General features: G+C 46.3%; 1 protein-coding gene across 1 annotated transcript; it reads right to left on the bottom strand.

Moving 5' to 3' along the window:
- Positions 1-916: 916 nt before the first annotated feature.
- LOC101159441 (axin-2) lies at positions 917-14,339 on the bottom strand. The gene is made up of 11 exons (XM_011478216.3): positions 13,749-14,339; positions 11,928-12,861; positions 10,512-10,643; positions 8,476-8,578; positions 6,635-6,772; positions 6,024-6,550; positions 5,762-5,935; positions 5,458-5,673; positions 5,227-5,361; positions 4,498-4,659; positions 917-2,194 (listed from the first exon to the last, which is right to left on the bottom strand). Exons 2-11 carry the CDS (start codon positions 12,716-12,718, stop codon positions 2,068-2,070), a joined length of 2,505 nt encoding a protein of 834 aa, XP_011476518.1. The 5' UTR covers positions 12,719-12,861; positions 13,749-14,339; the 3' UTR covers positions 917-2,067.
- Between the last annotated feature and the right edge of the window lie 2,979 nt (positions 14,340-17,318).

Below are 17,318 nucleotides of genomic sequence, written 5' to 3'. Positions count from 1 at the left end.
ATACTTAATTTAATTGTACTACTTTTTGCTGTAAAATCACACAGAATTGTTTTCTGCATTTAGTTGAGTCTGAAAGCCGATTTGCTTTGCTGAGTTTGACATGCTAAACAAAGAAAGAAAAAAAATGAACTTTTTATTCTTGTTGATTTTTACAGCTTGAAGCAGTTTGTTCCTCCGTCCATGCATGCTGGGCGTTCACAGCAGGAGAATGCACATTTGGATGTAGCTCCACCCCCTTTATCTTGTTCATCTAATGAAGAAATGATGCAGGAAGCTGCGCTTCAAGGAAAAGCTTCAAAGAGCTGGTTCTGATCATAGACTGCATGTGAGCACTGGACTGAGCGACTCCTCCTCCCTTGGCGCTCCGATCAGGAATAACCATCCTTGCTCTGCTAACTTTTTATGACATGTCCTTCTAACCCGGTTTCTTTCCTTCATATTTTTTCTGTAGTGGAAGTTATTCAAGGTGCAAACTGACCAATCAGATGTCTAAATAAAAAGATGGGGTCTTTTGTTGAGCCTGCTTTTAAGTGGTAGAGGTGCATTTTTTTCATAATTTTAAAATTAATAATTCCATGAGCTGAAAGAAACCAAGACTGGTTTCCAGTTTTAGCTAAATGTTTTGATTAAAGAAACCACTGAGTCCAAACAGCTGATTGACAAAACTATACATTTCATTAGCAGACACTCTGCTACCCCCACTCCCCCTTTTTCCCAAACAACAGAAGCTCCAGTGGCCAAATTAATGCTGCTGGCTTTAATTTCCAACAGGGAGCGCATTAAGAGCCGATAATGGATGCAAATCTGTTGGAAATTTCTCACAGGACCTAAAGAGATGCTCTCTGCACAGCAGGGTTTGGGTGGTGCATCCAAACCCTCCCAACAATTTGAGTAAAAAACAACAGGAAAGAAAGTGCTCATTTGAAAAATAGAACATTTTAATAAAGGCTACATCTCTTTATAATTACAATAATTAAAGTACCGAGGCATCTTCTCAACTGAGCTCTATGGGACGCATAATTTACAGTTTACACGTGGAGCCGCGGAAGCCTTCAAAAAAAATAGAATAAAACAGAAACGTGGTGAAACACATTCTAAAAGGCATAAAAATATCCTTTCCACATACACCCCCCCCCCCCCCCCCCCTTGTTAAACCAAGGGATTGATAAGACCCTGAAAACTGGGTGAAACACGGCATCAAACCATGTAGGCACAGCTACTGTACTCAATGGAAACACTATGTACAGTGTATTAAAAACAATCGCCATCTTTCTCTGCAGCTCAGTGCAGAATTTACACACACAGACTGACCTGACTTAACTCACACACACACACACTGATACACACTCACAGGGAGCACATTAGAGAGCTTTTTGTTGGTACATAATAAAATGGGTGTAAACACATGATCGGGGCTGAAGGACTTCTTAGACGGGGGTCCTCCTGGTACACGTTTCTAGGCTATTTGTGCGATGCCTGCGCAAAACAAAGGCACTGAGACGCAACAGATCAAGGCTAGCTGGACCAAAAAAGAAAAAAGAAAAAAAGAAACATTTAGAACATTTGTAGTTTTCTTCATAGATCGTATGGGAACATCTCCATAACTAGAACTGCAGTAGTAAATGGGTCATTTTAGGTGTTTAAGACAGCTCATCGTTTAGGGGGAGGGATCCAACATAAGTGAAAAGTTTCTCCAAGCAGCTTGTCCATGGAAGGATATTAGGATGTGGGATATTTCCAATAAATAGCAATAGAAATCTTTACAGAGCATTATAGGAATAACAATAAAATGAAATCTACATGTATGTCTGCATATACATACTACTGATGTGCTAGCCCGTGTCGGCGGTCAGAAGCAGGCAGGGGTCAGGTCAGTCTACATTTCAACCCACAGCTCTGCTTCTTCCCGAAGTGGTCATTCACCTAGAGTCCCGACTGAATACCGGGGAGGTTCGAGTCCGGCACCACGGTTCCGATTTTCTTCACTTTAAAGTGGCTGTCAGCTCAACAGTCCATAACTTCCGCTTTAGTCGCTTAGTCGTGCCCCCGGGCTCCGCTGGTGTGGAGTCACTCCATCCTCTCCACCTTTCCCAGGATCTTGCCCTCGTACGTGGGCAGCAGGGAGCTATCGTCCGACACCTCCTCAAACACAGCGCCGCATTCAAATTCGTCGCTGGCCTTTTTGAAGTAGTACCTGCAGCAGAGAGACGAAATGAATGAATACTTTTCAGTTTGTTTATCCTGTGCACTTATGTACATTTACAGATGGCGCTTTCACCAGCTCCTCCCCCTCTTCTTCGTCAATTTAGAGGGAAGATGGAGGAGGAGAACACCACGTCCCTCCGCCCCTGCTGATGCCACCACCGCTTGCTGGGGTAAATAGGAAGCCCAGCTGACTGGAGATTTATCCATGAGTTTCAGACCTAAATTCGAAGGAGGGGCTTCTTGTCAGCCATGACTTCACCAGGGTCTTATGATGTAACCCCCCCACCCGTCCAATCCTCATTTAGGAGGAAGAGAAAGCAGCAGGGGTGGCTTGGTTAGCAGGGTGTGGGAATCCACTCATTAAGTATGTAATGGAAAAATGGCTTCATTACCTCTGTGTGTGGAGCGACTGGAATGCCTGTTTGTTTGTGAGCTTTTCTGTGCTTTTTAGATGACAAAAGTTTAGAAGCTCAAAATTTGGGAAATCTTTTTTTTTTTAAAGGGAATTCCAGAAAACGGGATACAGCGGAGAATAAAAGTGAAATTAAACATGACTTCCTGGTCTCAGTTTGATCCTGTTTCATCTCAAAAGGGTAAAAAAAATAAAAAAAATTAACCCTTTTCAAAAAGAAATCTCAAACTCTTCTCATCTAGTCTTCAAAGGGCAATGATGTTTTTTTGCTGAGAGACAGAAAGGGCCTGAATTTCCACTGGAACATGTTTTATGTGGCTGGATTACGCCCCCTCCCCATCTTTTCTCCCGTTTTCTCTCCGCTTGCACTGACATCTGGCACCAATATTCTTTGGCAGGGGCCAGCGGTACTGTTCTTTGTTGAACCGCTGCCATGCTGAAATGACCCAACTCCACACATTCTCTGGCTGCTATTAAAGCGCTGTGCAGCGCGCCGACCAAAAAATGTGGATGGTATGACACGGGAACTGAGGCTGGGAGCCAGAGAGGAAAAAGGAGACGAGCAGAAAGGGGGCGGAAGAGCCGACAGATGTGGAGAACACGGAGCTAAGTGCCCCGTCACATATGTTGACCCAGTAACAAGCCCCGCATCTGGACAGGAAGACGTTTCCGCAGAGTTCTGATGCCATCCCGCAATTATTGACACAACATTTGAGCCATGCTTTGTCAGTCGGAACAATAAAGGTTTGAAATTTTCTGTTAAACGCCCACTGGACAGCAACAATCAAAGGGAAATCTCTCTGCGAGAACACGTCGAAGCCCCGCTGCCTCCGTCCCCAGACGGGGCAAAACAAGCGGGTCTGGCGCTTAACAATCTGCCTTTCAAAAATATCCATAAAATGATTACAACATGTGTAAACACTGTGCCGCATTCAACACAAGCACAGGGCCTTTGAGGAAGGGGTGGTGGGGCCCGCTGATAGCATCAGTGAAGAATTTGCACGCTGGCCATTTGTGCGAGTCTTTGTTGGTTGAAATGAAAGAGGCTGGGGCTTCAAAGCCGGGTGTATTAAGTATGCCTTAGCATGGAAATCAATACCAGATGGGACCAAATCGCAGCAGTTCAGACTCTCCCTCTAACCCCTTCACCCCCCTTTTGTCCTTTTCTTGTGTTATTGCAAGTACATAGAAGAAACGCACCAAACTGACAAACTGTAGAGAAAAAAAACACTTGGCGAATACATGGAGGAAGCATCCGCTCAAACCTGGATCCTAAACATTTATCCTTTTCTCTACTTTCTGCCTTTGTCCTATATACTTTAGATTAGATAAGCTACACTGACTCACATTTCTAAAGCTACGTTCACACCAATGACACACGTTCCAGTGACCACTTCCAATGAAAAGTCCATGAAAACATTCTGCGTTTGTGCTCGGCCGGAATTCTACGACATCCAAGTCCTTCATATATCAGAATAGAGCTGTGAAAGAAAAAGCCTGGAGCAAGATTCACCAGATTTGCACCTCTTGGACATTTCACACCAAGCCTCTTACAGCTGTAGGTGGTGGACATGCACTAGTGAACAGCAGAAAAAAGACGAAGCCCCTCCCTGCTTGTACAGTGTGAACACCATGGAGCAGGGGTGTCAAACTCCAGGCTTCAAGGACATTCCCTCTGCGGGTTTTCTGGAAATCCTGCCTTATCGGCTGCCGTTACCTGGATCAAGTGCATTTAGCCAAAAAGGAACTTCAATGGCAGGTTGGTTGGAAAACATGTAGGACACCGGCCCTCGAGGCCTGAAGTTTGACAACCCTGCTCTAGGTTCAACCAGCACGTTCTTGACTTTTGTAGCTTGAGCCTAGCGTGCCACTCTACGTACCGGTAGCTGCCCCTTTTCCGAAGCTGCTCCTTAAAGTGACCCAAGGTGAGACTGTGGCTCTTCATGGTTCTTCTGTAAGGAATCTCCTCACCACAGAAGAAATACGTCACCACCGTCTCCCCCCCGCTGCTCCTGGCAGGGTTTCCTAAGCCCTTTTTACACCTGTCAGTACACACAGAGGCTAAGTGTGAGGGGGGAAAAAAGCTTCTTACAGATGAATGATGAAATGAGAGGCAGAAAAGCCTCAACAGGAGCTACATTTATGGCTTCAGGACGAGTGCAGAGATGACAGAGCTTGATTTGAAGTACAGAGCGCGTGACTCTCAGCCCATTGGAAAGAGTGTGTATTCTGAATGTGAGCGCAGAGAAGGCGGTACAGTGTTATCAATTCCCCTTCAGCCATGTCCAAGGCTTTGTAGGCCCACTTCAGAGGAGCTCTGTCAGCTGCACTCATCCCGCTCCACTGCAGGCTCACTAAAGAGCAGCCGAGGAAAGGGATGTGCTTATGAAAAGGTGACCATGCAAACAGAAAAGACACATACAAACTGATAGACAAATGTGTGGAAAGGTTCATATAGGCTCCAAGCAGCTTGTGTGTGTTTGCTGAACATGAGTGAGCATAGGTTGCAGAGCTGCAGACAGGTAACGAGGAAGAAGACATAAAAGGGTCTAAGTACACTGAAGTGAGGAGGAGGAGGAGCAGAGGGGAGGAAGCTAGGAGAATCGTACTCTTCTGACTGGAGACTGAAGCCACTGGAGTTGAGGACAACCAGGTTGGGGCTGGCTACAAACAGAGGGACGGGGCCCCCACCCTGGACAGACACTTGGTGGCTCTTGTCTCTCTGGATCCCAGACAGTAAATGCCTTGAAAAGAACAACAGGAAAGTTGAGCGACGTGATCCAAACATCCGGAACCAAAATGTCTGCAGACCTCTGTGGGGACAGACTCTGTTTCTGTACCTTTGCTTAGACGGTTTGGTAGACACCTCCTCCAACCTGCGGCAGGCCTCCTCTAGCTGGGCCAGAGTGTTGGGAGGGGGCAGGGGAGGCATGGCGGGGTCCTGGATGAAGGGCTGAGCTGGCTGGTGGTTCCTTAGGTGAGCACAGCTTCCACCTCCACCCCATGTGTGCGTCTGAGCTGACGGGCCCCCGAAGGTCTTTTTGGTGCTTTGGGCACTGCGAGGAAAGACGGGAGGTGTTGTTTTACTGACGTGGAGCTCGGAAAAAGAAATGAGGAGGCGCGAAGCACCCGAGCGATCCTCACCTGTGAGTCTTGTGCCTGCTCTGTCTTTTACTTTCGAGTATCCACTGCAGCACGTTCTGCGTGGGGTCTGTGGTGTCGCTGGGGAGTAAGGGTCCAAAGTTATTCGAACATCGCTCTGCGACACTGTCCTCCCCACTTGAGCGACACACGTGTCTCGAAAGTGAGCTTGAACGCCTGAAAGGAGCAGAAATGGCGTTTTATTAAAATCTCATCCAGTCAAAGAATTTCAAAGAAACCAATTTTAGAGTGAAAGGTGTCCTACCCCACGCTGCTGTCTGTTGAGGGGGCCCCACACATCTCCCTGCCCAGGCTGCGACTGCGTGGATAAGCAGCTCGTGGCTCTCCACTGCTGGAGCACACGCCTTGCACCCGCAGGGCCGCCTCCCTCTCTATCTGCTCTTTCGACTTGGGACCGCTGTGATGGTGGATGTAGTGGTGGTGGATGTGCTTGGTGCTCTGCTTGCTGATGAGGGTCCTGTTGGGTCCCATGGCCAGAGCGAACCCTCCTTGGTCAGGGCTCAAGACAGACGGAGTGGAGGGCCCAGCCCTCAGCACAGCCTTGACTCCAAAGCCTCCACAGCTGAAGGCCCGGTGCTCCGGGGAGCTGGAGCAGGGCGAGTGTCGTATCATGGTAGGGGACTGACAACCGGGGGTCTTCAGGACTCGGGAAAGATGTTCGTCTAGGATTGCCTGGGGATCTTCCTCAGAGGAGCCGGAGAGGAGGGTCAAAGGATGCGGGGACAGCTGAGGAGCGCTTCCATCAATCTCCGTTTCTTCTCTTTCCTCCTCCTGCCACAAACAAGAAGGTTTTTCAGTGACGGAGGCAACATCCTATACTGGCAAGTCCACTTCTAAAAAAACAATTGCACCAACCTCCTGAATCTGCTGCAGCCTTTGTTTTGGAGAGCTCCCATTTTCCTGCTCCTTCAGACTTTCCAGCCGAGAAATGAGCAGAGCCGCAAACTCTGCTGGCTTCATGGGGATCATCGCCTTGGGGGGACATTGGGTGCGCTTTGGGGGAGAGGACAAGTATTAGCAGTTAGTTCACTTTTCAAGCCAGTCGCCACCCCCTCTGTTCATCCTTTCCATACACACACACACCATCCAGGCATCGGCAGTAATGATCAGGGCACTCTGACTGGCACCCAGGGCTACGGGGTTGTTTTAAGATTCAGAAGGCCCGGTTTACGGCCGTGCTGGGCTCGGCATCGGCTGGTTCCCCCTGTCATCATCAGCAGGCCTCTTTAAAGTCAGCCCACTTCAAAGGCTTCCTCGTCAAATATCAAACACCCAGTAGGGGAGGATAGGGTGGTGGAAGGAGGGATAGATTGATGGGAAGCAGTGGCTTTACATCTAGGAATAAAAGCCACATATCAACAGGGGGTGGAAGAGAACTCTGCAGAGGATAGGATGAGGGATTTTAAAAGAAAAAAAAAACATGGGAGAAGTCGAGATGCAAAGATGTGTGCTCACAGGATAAACTAGAAAAAAAATGGAGAAAAGACAGAGATAAAGGAGCTAAAATAGGATGGGAGATCAGAAAGGTTGAGGTAATTTATTCCTCCACCTTGTCACACACTGGGTTCCTTCAAATTACAGTATTGTGACAGTATAAGTGCATTCGCATCCATCTTAAAACATTAGCATTTTTTTTGTACCGGGTCTTCCGTGACCCCCCCCCCCCCAACTTCCCAAGTTTCTTTGTAGTTGTTATAAAGGGAAGAAAAAGTGATGAAAAAGAGGGCTGTTTGATGCTGCCTGGGGCTGATGCATCCTGGGAATGGCGGGGCCTTGCCAAAAAACAGAAATCTGACAAAAAGAGGGTGGGGGGGAGGATAAAAATAAAAGCAAACAACTAAATAAATAAAGATCCAGTTTTGCTCTGAATCTTTACAGTAAAAATGTCTAATGTTTAAAACATATTAATCTAAACTTTTTTTTTCTAAACTGTTCTCCTGCTTTCCTCTGACCATGAAGTTAGTTTCTCCAAAGCCCTCAGCCACCTCGTCCCCTCTGACCTGCAGCGAGCTCACATGACGCGCTCAGACTTCGCTTTCAGGGGAGGGGGCTGTCTGAGCATTTCTGTGTGAGCACAGGAGGTGGGGAGGGGGGGTTTGGTGGCAAAGCTGTGGAGGAAAAAGGGGGCCAGCTCTGTTGGAAGTTGTCACTTCCCTCTGCGTCTGCTCCATTCATCTGCGGATCAAAGCGGCGCGTGTGCACGCACGTGTGCGTGCGAGCATCTTTGTGTTTTTGTTCGGGAAGCAGGCTGATTTCAGAGCCCTCGGGATAAAGCTGCAGAGATCTTCCTCATCTCTCTCTGCTCTCCATATTTACAGCATCGGCGGGGAAGAAAAACCCTGGTGTGTTCCGAGCGCTGTGGCGATAAACAGCTTAGAGACCTCCCCGTCTCCCGCAGACTTCAAGGAACCCTAATGGGGGTGTAGGTGACACCAAAGGTAGTGAAGAGCTGGTGTTTGCTTGTGTGCAACTGTGTGTGTGTGTGGATGCATGTCTGAGTGGGAGGATATTCTTCAGATCTTTGCTGGTGTTGTTGAATTGCGAATGCCAAATACAGTTTGCACTGCACTATTCATAGAAGCAAGAGAGATCCAGAACGGAGGGTGGTATGGAAATTGCACCGTGGGACCGAAGAAGACTTCTGAACATGCCAATGTGCAGTTCTGCATGTATGTGACTTTGTTGTTTATACTTACAGGGAAAGCAGGCAGTGAAACTTGGCTGTTCATCCTCATGTTGCGCTGCATCTCCTTCTGCAGCTGCTTCTTGGTCCCCAGCTTGTATGGAGGGATGCCGTCTCTGGAGGCGTGCAGACACAACGTGAAAGGTCAATTGCCCAATCAGTGAGATCATTAAAGACCACACAGTCGTTCAGGAAGAAGCTTGTTAGTCGATGGGACAGATCAAACACTCCAACCAGGGAGGGAGGGGGGGACCCAATTTATTTAATCTGTTCATTTGGATTCTCATCTTTCAGGATGAATCTGGGAGCAAAGTCAGTACTGGCAGGTGTCAGAGGTTCTGCTTTGTATGTGTGTCGCAGCAGTTGAGGGTGCACTGATAGGAGCTTCTGATTGCCCTAGAAATGACACTCATTTTCAGCTGTGGCTTCCAGCACAACACTGTGTGCTCTGCTGGTCATTTCCTGTTACCACCACACACACACACACACTGCTCTAAATTTAATGGCTTATAAAGTGGTGTCAGCATTAGCTACTAATTATACCTTTTACAATAAATGAATGTGCTACCCCTAAGTTTACCTAGTTAAATGGAAGGGAATAATTCCAAAAATCAAACAGTTCAGCAAAGCCTCAGCTTCTGACTATTGTACTCGACGGTTCAAAATATCGTCTTTTCTATCGCGCAAAACAGCCGCTTCCTTGTGACCTAGCCTAACTGAGGAGCACTTTTCCACTTTTGCTTTGAAACACCACAGTCATTCGCATGAGATACGCCGCCCCCCTCCCTCTCTACACTACACTCCCAATCTTCATTTGGCAAGCGCTGCCGCAGCCAGCCTCTGATCTCCGCACATCAAAAGGCTGGTTTGTAAGATAAGGTAATGTTTGAAGTCTGCGCAGCTACATTCCCCAGCGTCCAAGCAAATCCATAAATAAGATATAAGCAAAAAAAAAAAAAAAAGTCCCCCTTCACTGCTCTCTTTCTCTTCCCAACTACCCCCCCCCCCTCTAAACACACTATTTCTTTTTACCCCCTCCTCTCTTTATCTGTAAATGATATTCAAATGTTTATGGGTGTTTTTGACTGACCTACAGAGGCAGATATTCTGATCAAGGCCAAAGGGGGGGGCGGGAAATAAGGCGGGGTAGTTGCGTCCCAGCGGCCCGCACGTTTGATGATGCGCTGGGCAAAGTACAGCAAAGAGGACTAAATGTGCCTCTGTCTCTTTAACAGCCAAGATATGAGAGACTATTGTAGAAAAAAAATAAAAAAACCAACACATTTACAGCTGGCAGTTACTTACAACCTAACACAACCTGAACCGTTGCCATTTTCAATCCCTTAGACCCTACTTATCAGTGACATCATCCATGTGAGCATGTCCTACATGGTAAAAGATTACTTTTCTGAAAATTGGCTGACCTAATGGCCCCGACCTTGAGCTTCCCACAATGACTTCACAGCACCGTGTCATTTGAGGAGCACGTGATGAAGCCGAGTAAGGAGAACGTGGCCAAACGCACATACAAAAGCACACCTGAACCACGTGGAAAGCCAAATCAACGACATTCAGTGTTTAGAAACCCCAAAAAGAAGCACTTGAATGGATGGATGTGAAGAAAAAAAGAAAGTAAATGACATTTAGATTTATATAATCTGACGTCCTCATAGAAAGATACAGACTAAGAAAATTCTATTAGTAGCAAATTAATAACCGTTGACATTTTTCTGATGATAATTGAGAGACCAGGCGGTGTGTCCCCAAAGAAATCCAGAACTTTGCATTAAAACATTTAAGAAATGTGATTTTGGAAGGTGTACAGCATAACAGACTTTGAGCAAGTAACACCTCTAGATGAAAAGATGAGCATTTCTTTTACAAATATTTATCAGGTTTTTGAAAAATTTCCAAAAACTCCAGGATGATATATGCACTAAGTTCTGTCAAAAGATCCCAAAATATTCAGCCCGTTTTTCATTCTTTTCCACCACTTTCAACAGTCGTAAAGTGTGGTTTGACTTGCACGTTTGGATAAGGTTGACTTACACACTGCTGTCAGTCACCGACATGGCATCGTCAGTCAAGGCATCACTGGAAACCTCGCTGTCATTGGTGCTGCTGACAGGTGCAAAGGAGCCCACGTGGCAGGGGTTGCATGAGTCTCCCCTCTTGCAGGATCTGAAGAGGTCACACCATGAGCATGATGATTTAGGACCATTGTAAGGATTTGGACATTCAAGCAAAAGCAACGTGAAGTTATTTGGTCTGTGATCAATCGTAATCAATAAAATGACACTGTTTGGTAACAACACACAAGGAGGGAAAAAAACATCTTCAATGTCAGGATTTCTCTTTCCCACCATGCTTCACTTCTGCACATCCTGCTGGGTTTGCATTCCTGCCATGCTACAGCAGGAAAGGGGGAGTAATCTCCCCAAAAAGTGTGGAGTTTGGAAGCATGGGAGTGTGTCAAGAGGAGGAAGGAAAGGGGAGAAAGAGCAGCGGGTGGGGAGGTGCCTCCATGAGCAGGGAGGGACACAGCATGACTAAAGCTTCAGGCCCCAAGCTCCAGGCTGACCTTCAGAGGGAGCTTGCAAGGAGTCAGGTATTTGACACAGCTGGCCCTTGCATTCTTCTCTTTCAGCTCCCCCCTTCAATTTATCCTTTCTCCCCCCTCTTTCTTGCTTTCAGGAGAACTACCCCCCCCCCCCCCCCCAAATAAACCGGCATCCTCCTTGTGTCCTTCCTTTCTGCTTTCTTTGCCCTCATTTTCACTCAAAAAGCATGCCTCATAGTCCCCATCCTGAGTTTTCAAAAGGAAAATAGATAAAAGTGGAGACTGCGGTGGGGGTGTGGGGGGGTCCTGAGGAGAAATGACACAAACAAGAAAGGAGACAGAGGGGAGGAGGTGTTGATTCTGTACTGTAGCTGGGGTTTTTTTTAAAGAGAAGAAGTGGGTTAAAGGAGATGAAGAGGAGAAGAAGGACCAGCATGAGAAAACAGGACTCATCAGAAAAACCAACAGGTGTCCAACTAAAGCCAAACTCCGCCACGCAGCCAATCCCCGTCTACAACCGCCTGGCAGTAGCCCAGCACCTGCAACAAGTGCAGACATCCCACTTTTTGACCCTAAACTTTGACAGGAGGGGCTGTCTACACATCTATTGGACAATAGCTGTCAGCGTGGTGCATGAGGAGGCATAGCATAGCAATGCCATCATCCATTATTTGCTGGCTGGGGCCAGAGCCAGCTCTGCCAACCTTTCCTCTGGAAAACGATCCCCTAGTCTGCAAAACTATTTCAAAGCCCCAGAAATCCAGGAGTGTGCCAGCAGATGACTGCTGCTGAGGACGCAGAAGGTGGGGGCAGTGCAGACAAGAGTTTACTGAAAGGTTTTCTCTGATGTTGGTTTACTTCTGTATTATTTTGCGGGTTTAGATCAGAAGGTGTTGTAAACATACCTGTATCCCCTCTCCATCACGTCCACGGCGCTCATGGGCGTGGAGCCCCGTGGTCCTTTAGCTGACAGTCCAGCCAGAGCTTTGGCTTTGAAATCACAACTCCACTCCTCCTCTTCGTTGAGCGTGGGCAGGTATCCACAGACAACTTTCAGGCTGGGGTAGCCCGGGTTCTCTCCCCCAGTCCTCACATAGTCCAGATAAATGTCAGAGGTCAGAAACATCTGGTATGCGTTCTCCTCCATGTTGGTTTGGATCTCTGTCTGCGCCTGGTCGAACATAGCGGAGTCGATGTGCTGCTTCTTGACCGTGTCCCGGATGAACGTTTTAGTGGCAGGCTTCAGGAGTTTGGCCACTATGCTGTCGTTCTCAATGTAGCGCTTGTAGATGGCTTTGGCAACTCTCTGAGTTTTGGTATCCTTGAGGTCCATTTGCCGAAAGCCGTTGCAGGCGAACCAAAAGTCCAAAGTGTCCACACACTTCTCCCGCTCCAGGAATGTTCGAAAAAGAAGAGCACCGTCCTGATCTCCAAGGAGAGTATGCAAAGACTTAGTCCACCGGGAGAGCGGCGAATCCGGGGATGCACTCCCCTCTGGCTCCCCAAGACCATCCTCGTTCCTCCTCGCCGAGGACACCGGAGAGCCCAGCAGAGGCGATTTGGGGGATTCCAGGGGCTTCATCACTGCGGGTTTGCCGGGGCAGCAGGGCGCGTCGCCCTCCTCCCCGGGCACCGGGGGTCGGGGAGCATCTTCTCGGAAACTATTGGCGATGTGGTCCACAAGCACCCGGCTCATGGCTGTTGCAGGCTGCAGGAGAGAAGAGCCCCGTGTGCTGTTCCCCCTCCTCTTCAGCTTTACTGTAATCTCCTCACTCACTCTCTTATGTCAGCAGGGGGGGTGGGAGGGGGGGGGCTTCTCTCCGGCTGCACGTCTTCTCTCTGAAACACAAAGTATTGATCTAATCAAAACCAGATCCGCTCCGCTTCAAAGACGAGGGGAGGGAGTTTTACAGTGAAAACAGGAGAAATCGCTGCAGCAGCATTACATAAACAGCAGTTCCTCTGCAGACCCAAAAGTGGAACCCCACATCAGAAAAAAGCTCCTCAACATCAAGCATCAGGGTGGATTTCAGAACAGAGGCTACTTCCTACAAGGTCCTCCTGCCACCCCGACTCCAAAAAATAAATAAATAAAATCACCTGGCTGGATTCCTGCTCGTTTAATCTCAAGCGACTAAAATTGAGACCCCCTCTCCCCACCCCACCCTCCTCCAGGACCTGTAGGACACCGATCAACTCCAAGAGATGGAAACGTGACCGAAATAGTGAATGGACTAGTAGCTGGCGGTGCTCCTCACGGAGCTCCAAGTACTCCAGGAGGCTCAAGAACAGGCAGGAAAGGACGGAGAAACACTTCAATCATGAAAGGAGCTCTAGTCTATCTATCAGCTAAAAGCGGACTGAACAGCAACTCCACGAAAGTTCAAAATATCACTTTTTACTTGAAATGATGCCACATTAGAGGCAAAACAATGCAAAGCCTCAAGAAAGTCTCAGATCTTTTGGGGGTGGTGGTGGTGGGGATTCCTCAACAAGAAAATGATTATTTCGAAGCGAATTTAAAAATACCCCCCCCCCCCCCCCCCCTCAACTCAAAAACACCCGCTCAGTTATTTAAACAAATATCGCAAAAGATCAATTTAAAATAAAGCTTTTAACGTCTTAACATCCAAAAAAACCCGTTTAATTACTTCAAAGGCGACTCAGCAGCACATCAAAGAGAACTCCAATGGGGGCAACTTTGAGGAGGCACGTACTCAACTTACCATCGATCCACGAGTTAGCTCTTCGAATTGAACTCTTTTTTTATCCACAAAACGCGCGTGTAATCCACATTACTGCTCTCCGAGACGTATCCACATACAGTCCGTTCGGGTTTGAGTGAAGAAAAAAATGCGTTGAAAGGAAAAAATATATGTGTATCGCTTTCTTTTTTTTCTGTCTTTCTCCCCCTCCTCTTTTTCTCCTCCCTGTGCTTTCAGGCAGCCATGCCGCGCGGAGGTCCCTCCTGTAGCTGACTCCAACACCAACTGAACCGCGAGGCTGGAGCAGTTCACTTCAAAGGGACCAACCGACCGCCTGGTCCTGGCAGATGCATAAAAACAACTGCAGCTTTCTGCGTCCCCCGAATAAAAAAAACACACAGCGCTTGAGAATCAGCTTATGTTTTACCCACTCGGTGCTGAATGTACAATTAATGCTGCTTGGCGTGTTGCTTCCCTCGCTTGGTTTTTATTTCGCTGCCTTTTTTACTAGTCTTTTCCCCGATCGCGAAGTTGCTGCTACGATTTTGAGGACCTTATCAAAGACAAGCAATCTTGAGCCAACTCCCTGAGGGTTTGAAGCGTCAGAAGTAAGTGATCTGCCGCCCCAGCAGCATTATCGTTGCAATCCCTCTGTTGCCACATATACATTAAAGACGCAGGACTCTTTTGTGAGTCTTCGGAGTTGCACCATGCAGGGTGTATTTGGCGCGTTTATTCCCGTTTTTATCTACAGCACAGTGAGCCGTGCATTTTCAAACCTCTTGTGACCATCTTAGGAGCAGGACAGAGACCCAAACGTGCCGCATTTAGGCAAGTTTAGTGAAAATAAAATACAATTTTTGCACTTTGGAACTCTGATGCAGACTTTACAGTATATTACAAGTATTGTTATCACTCAACAGCGCCTTCCAGTGGCAACATGTGCACACACATCCACAGAAACATAGAAAATTCAATGATCTCGTCCTCTTTTCACTTTTTACAACGCCCAATTCTTAAAAGAGGAGTAACTATTAGGTATGTAAAACACCCAATACATAACAGTTTAATTTTAAAGCAGATATTTTAGACCAGGCATGTCCAAAGTCCGGCCAACATGCTCCTGTCATGCAATTAATAACATGTGGCCCCAAACATTTTCTAAAAACTGCGTGTACGATTTCTTGATTGTGGTGGGCCAAATTCAGTTTGCTGTTAACCTGTGGTAACACTGTGGTTTGACACTTCTGTGACACTTTCTAACACATTTCTAAAATGTCAACTGCAAATAAAAAAGAAAAGTTGACAGTGAGGGCCACCAGTTCCAGGACAAATGGAAATTGTCATATTCTTTCATTTAACTGTATCTGCCTCATATGCCAAGAAACTGTGGCTGTTTTCAAGGGGTTAAACATCAAGAGGGACTAGCAGACAAGACATGCTATCTACGACAAGCTAATCGGGAAGTTTACAGTAATTTTGGTAAAACCATATTAAGGGACTGGAAAAGTCCATTGGTTTGGACCGAATTGGCTTTACTTGGTTCGGATTGAGTCCTGAACCTTGCATTTGGTCTGCATTCAGACTGACTTCCCCTGGAGATTTCTGGGTTTAACCAAACGTCGATACAAAAGCATGTGACTGAAGATCTCTTCAGTCATTGGCCCAGAATTATGAGGGCAGGGCAATGAGAGAAAGAAAAATGAAAGTCCCATGCTTTGCAATCCTTGTCAGGATTAATTTTATATTCCGCAGACCGATTTTGAACATTTGTATCAGCATCAGGCACAGCACTTTTTGTTGCTACTTTGGTCTAGTGGAGGCATGCTACTTAGTGGTTACTGAGTAGAAGAAGAAGGTGTGCTGTTCAGGGTTTATGACACATAGATTGTTGGGAAAACAGTGCGAGAAGTACTCTATGTCATGTTAAAAGTAGTTTTAGGATGCATTCAGACTGGACACATTTAGTTTGCTTTAAGTGGACTAGGGTTTGTTTTCCCCAATAATCCAGAACAAATTTTTAGTCTGAATCCACCCAAGTGGACCTTGGCAAGGGACCAGGAACCGCTCTCGGAACCTATCTTTGGAGGTGGTCTAGGTTCATTTCCAATTGGACTGAACTTCGGTTCGCTCCGAAAATCCTCAATTTAAAAACAATCCATCCTTGGAGCGGAACAACTGAACCGAAACAGCCAATGTAAACACAATAGGAATGGAGCAACAGATGAGCCGCCGCGGACAAATGTCAAGCAACGATTGTCGTGTTATCAAATGATATCAAATGATATCAAAAAGAGTGCAACTGCTTGTTTTTTTATTAACGTTTATCTCAACATAGCTGAAAACACTTCTTACATGCTTTTCTGTGTCTTGTTATGCGGCACGGGCAAAGCGCTGCTGTGACATCACCCTAAAAGCAACCTTTTAGTTTCATTAACAGAATTCTCTTAAAAACAATGCCATAACACCACAACAATGAGACACAGCAACTCATTAAAATGTGATCAAATGAATGCAGGCTCTGCTCTAATCCAATCAAATTTCAATGAGTTGCTGTCTCGTCGTTGCTCCGCTGCTTTGTTTACATGCTATACTGAGCGGCTATGGTGGCCATTTTGGTTCAGTTGTTCCGGTTCGAGCACAATGCCTATTTTGACTGAGAAATCCCAGAACCAAGTGGAGCTTAGCCCAATGGGAAACAAACCGAGACCGCAATGAAAGACAAGTCCAATAACTGTTGGACTGAAAAATTATTCCAGATTATTGTGGGAAACGAACTCTGGTTCGCTTTGTGCAAACCAAATGCGTCCAGTTTGAATATAACCTTAGATGTATTTGTTTTCTATGTGAAGAAATGAAAAGTATGCCACTTCAATAACTATTTCATGAAATTGTTAATTTGCATTTAACAATATTAAAATAGTTCAAAGAATGTCAGGCCGAATGGTTGGCCCTCAAACATCCAACATTCATTTTTTACAGTGCCCAATTCTTAAAAGAGGAGTAACCATAAGGTATGTTAAAACACCCAGTACATAATAGTTCAGTTTTAAAGCAAACATCAAATCTAGCCCTTTTTGGAAAAAGTTTTGACACCCCTGTTTTAGATTCTACAGTAATCATTGCTTATTCTCTTTATTGAGCTGATTCAATGGTGTTTTTAGATGGGTCTTTGGTGTTCAGAGAACCACTTCAGGGGGCTCCTTTGTGCAAAATGACTGGCTATATTCTTGAAAGAAGCACAGTAGGTAGGTACTCCTGTGTCCTTTTAGTCTAAGTGGACATAGATCCAAAAAGTATAGTACAAAGAAGGAAAACCTTTTGATCAGCCTTCTGGCTGAAGGTGCAGAAACCTTTCCCCTTGATGCCACACTTCCCGTTAAGATGAGCAAAAAAAGAAATTGCTCTTTGAGAAGCAGTGACAATGCAAGGATAATCATCTCCATCAGCTTTGTGCACTCAAACATGTCAGATACCAAACTAAATGTGACATCAAATGGTTTTCCACCCCAACAGGTACCTCTTTAGATCTCCAAGCATATGTTTAAAGGCAAAACATGTTTTAGTAATCCACAAACACTTTAAATAAGT

This window comes from Oryzias latipes, chromosome 8 (genome assembly GCF_002234675.1).
Source record: "Oryzias latipes chromosome 8, ASM223467v1".
NCBI classification, from domain to species: Eukaryota; Metazoa; Chordata; class Actinopteri; order Beloniformes; family Adrianichthyidae; genus Oryzias; species Oryzias latipes.
This window is presented reverse-complemented; position numbering and strand designations above follow the sequence as displayed.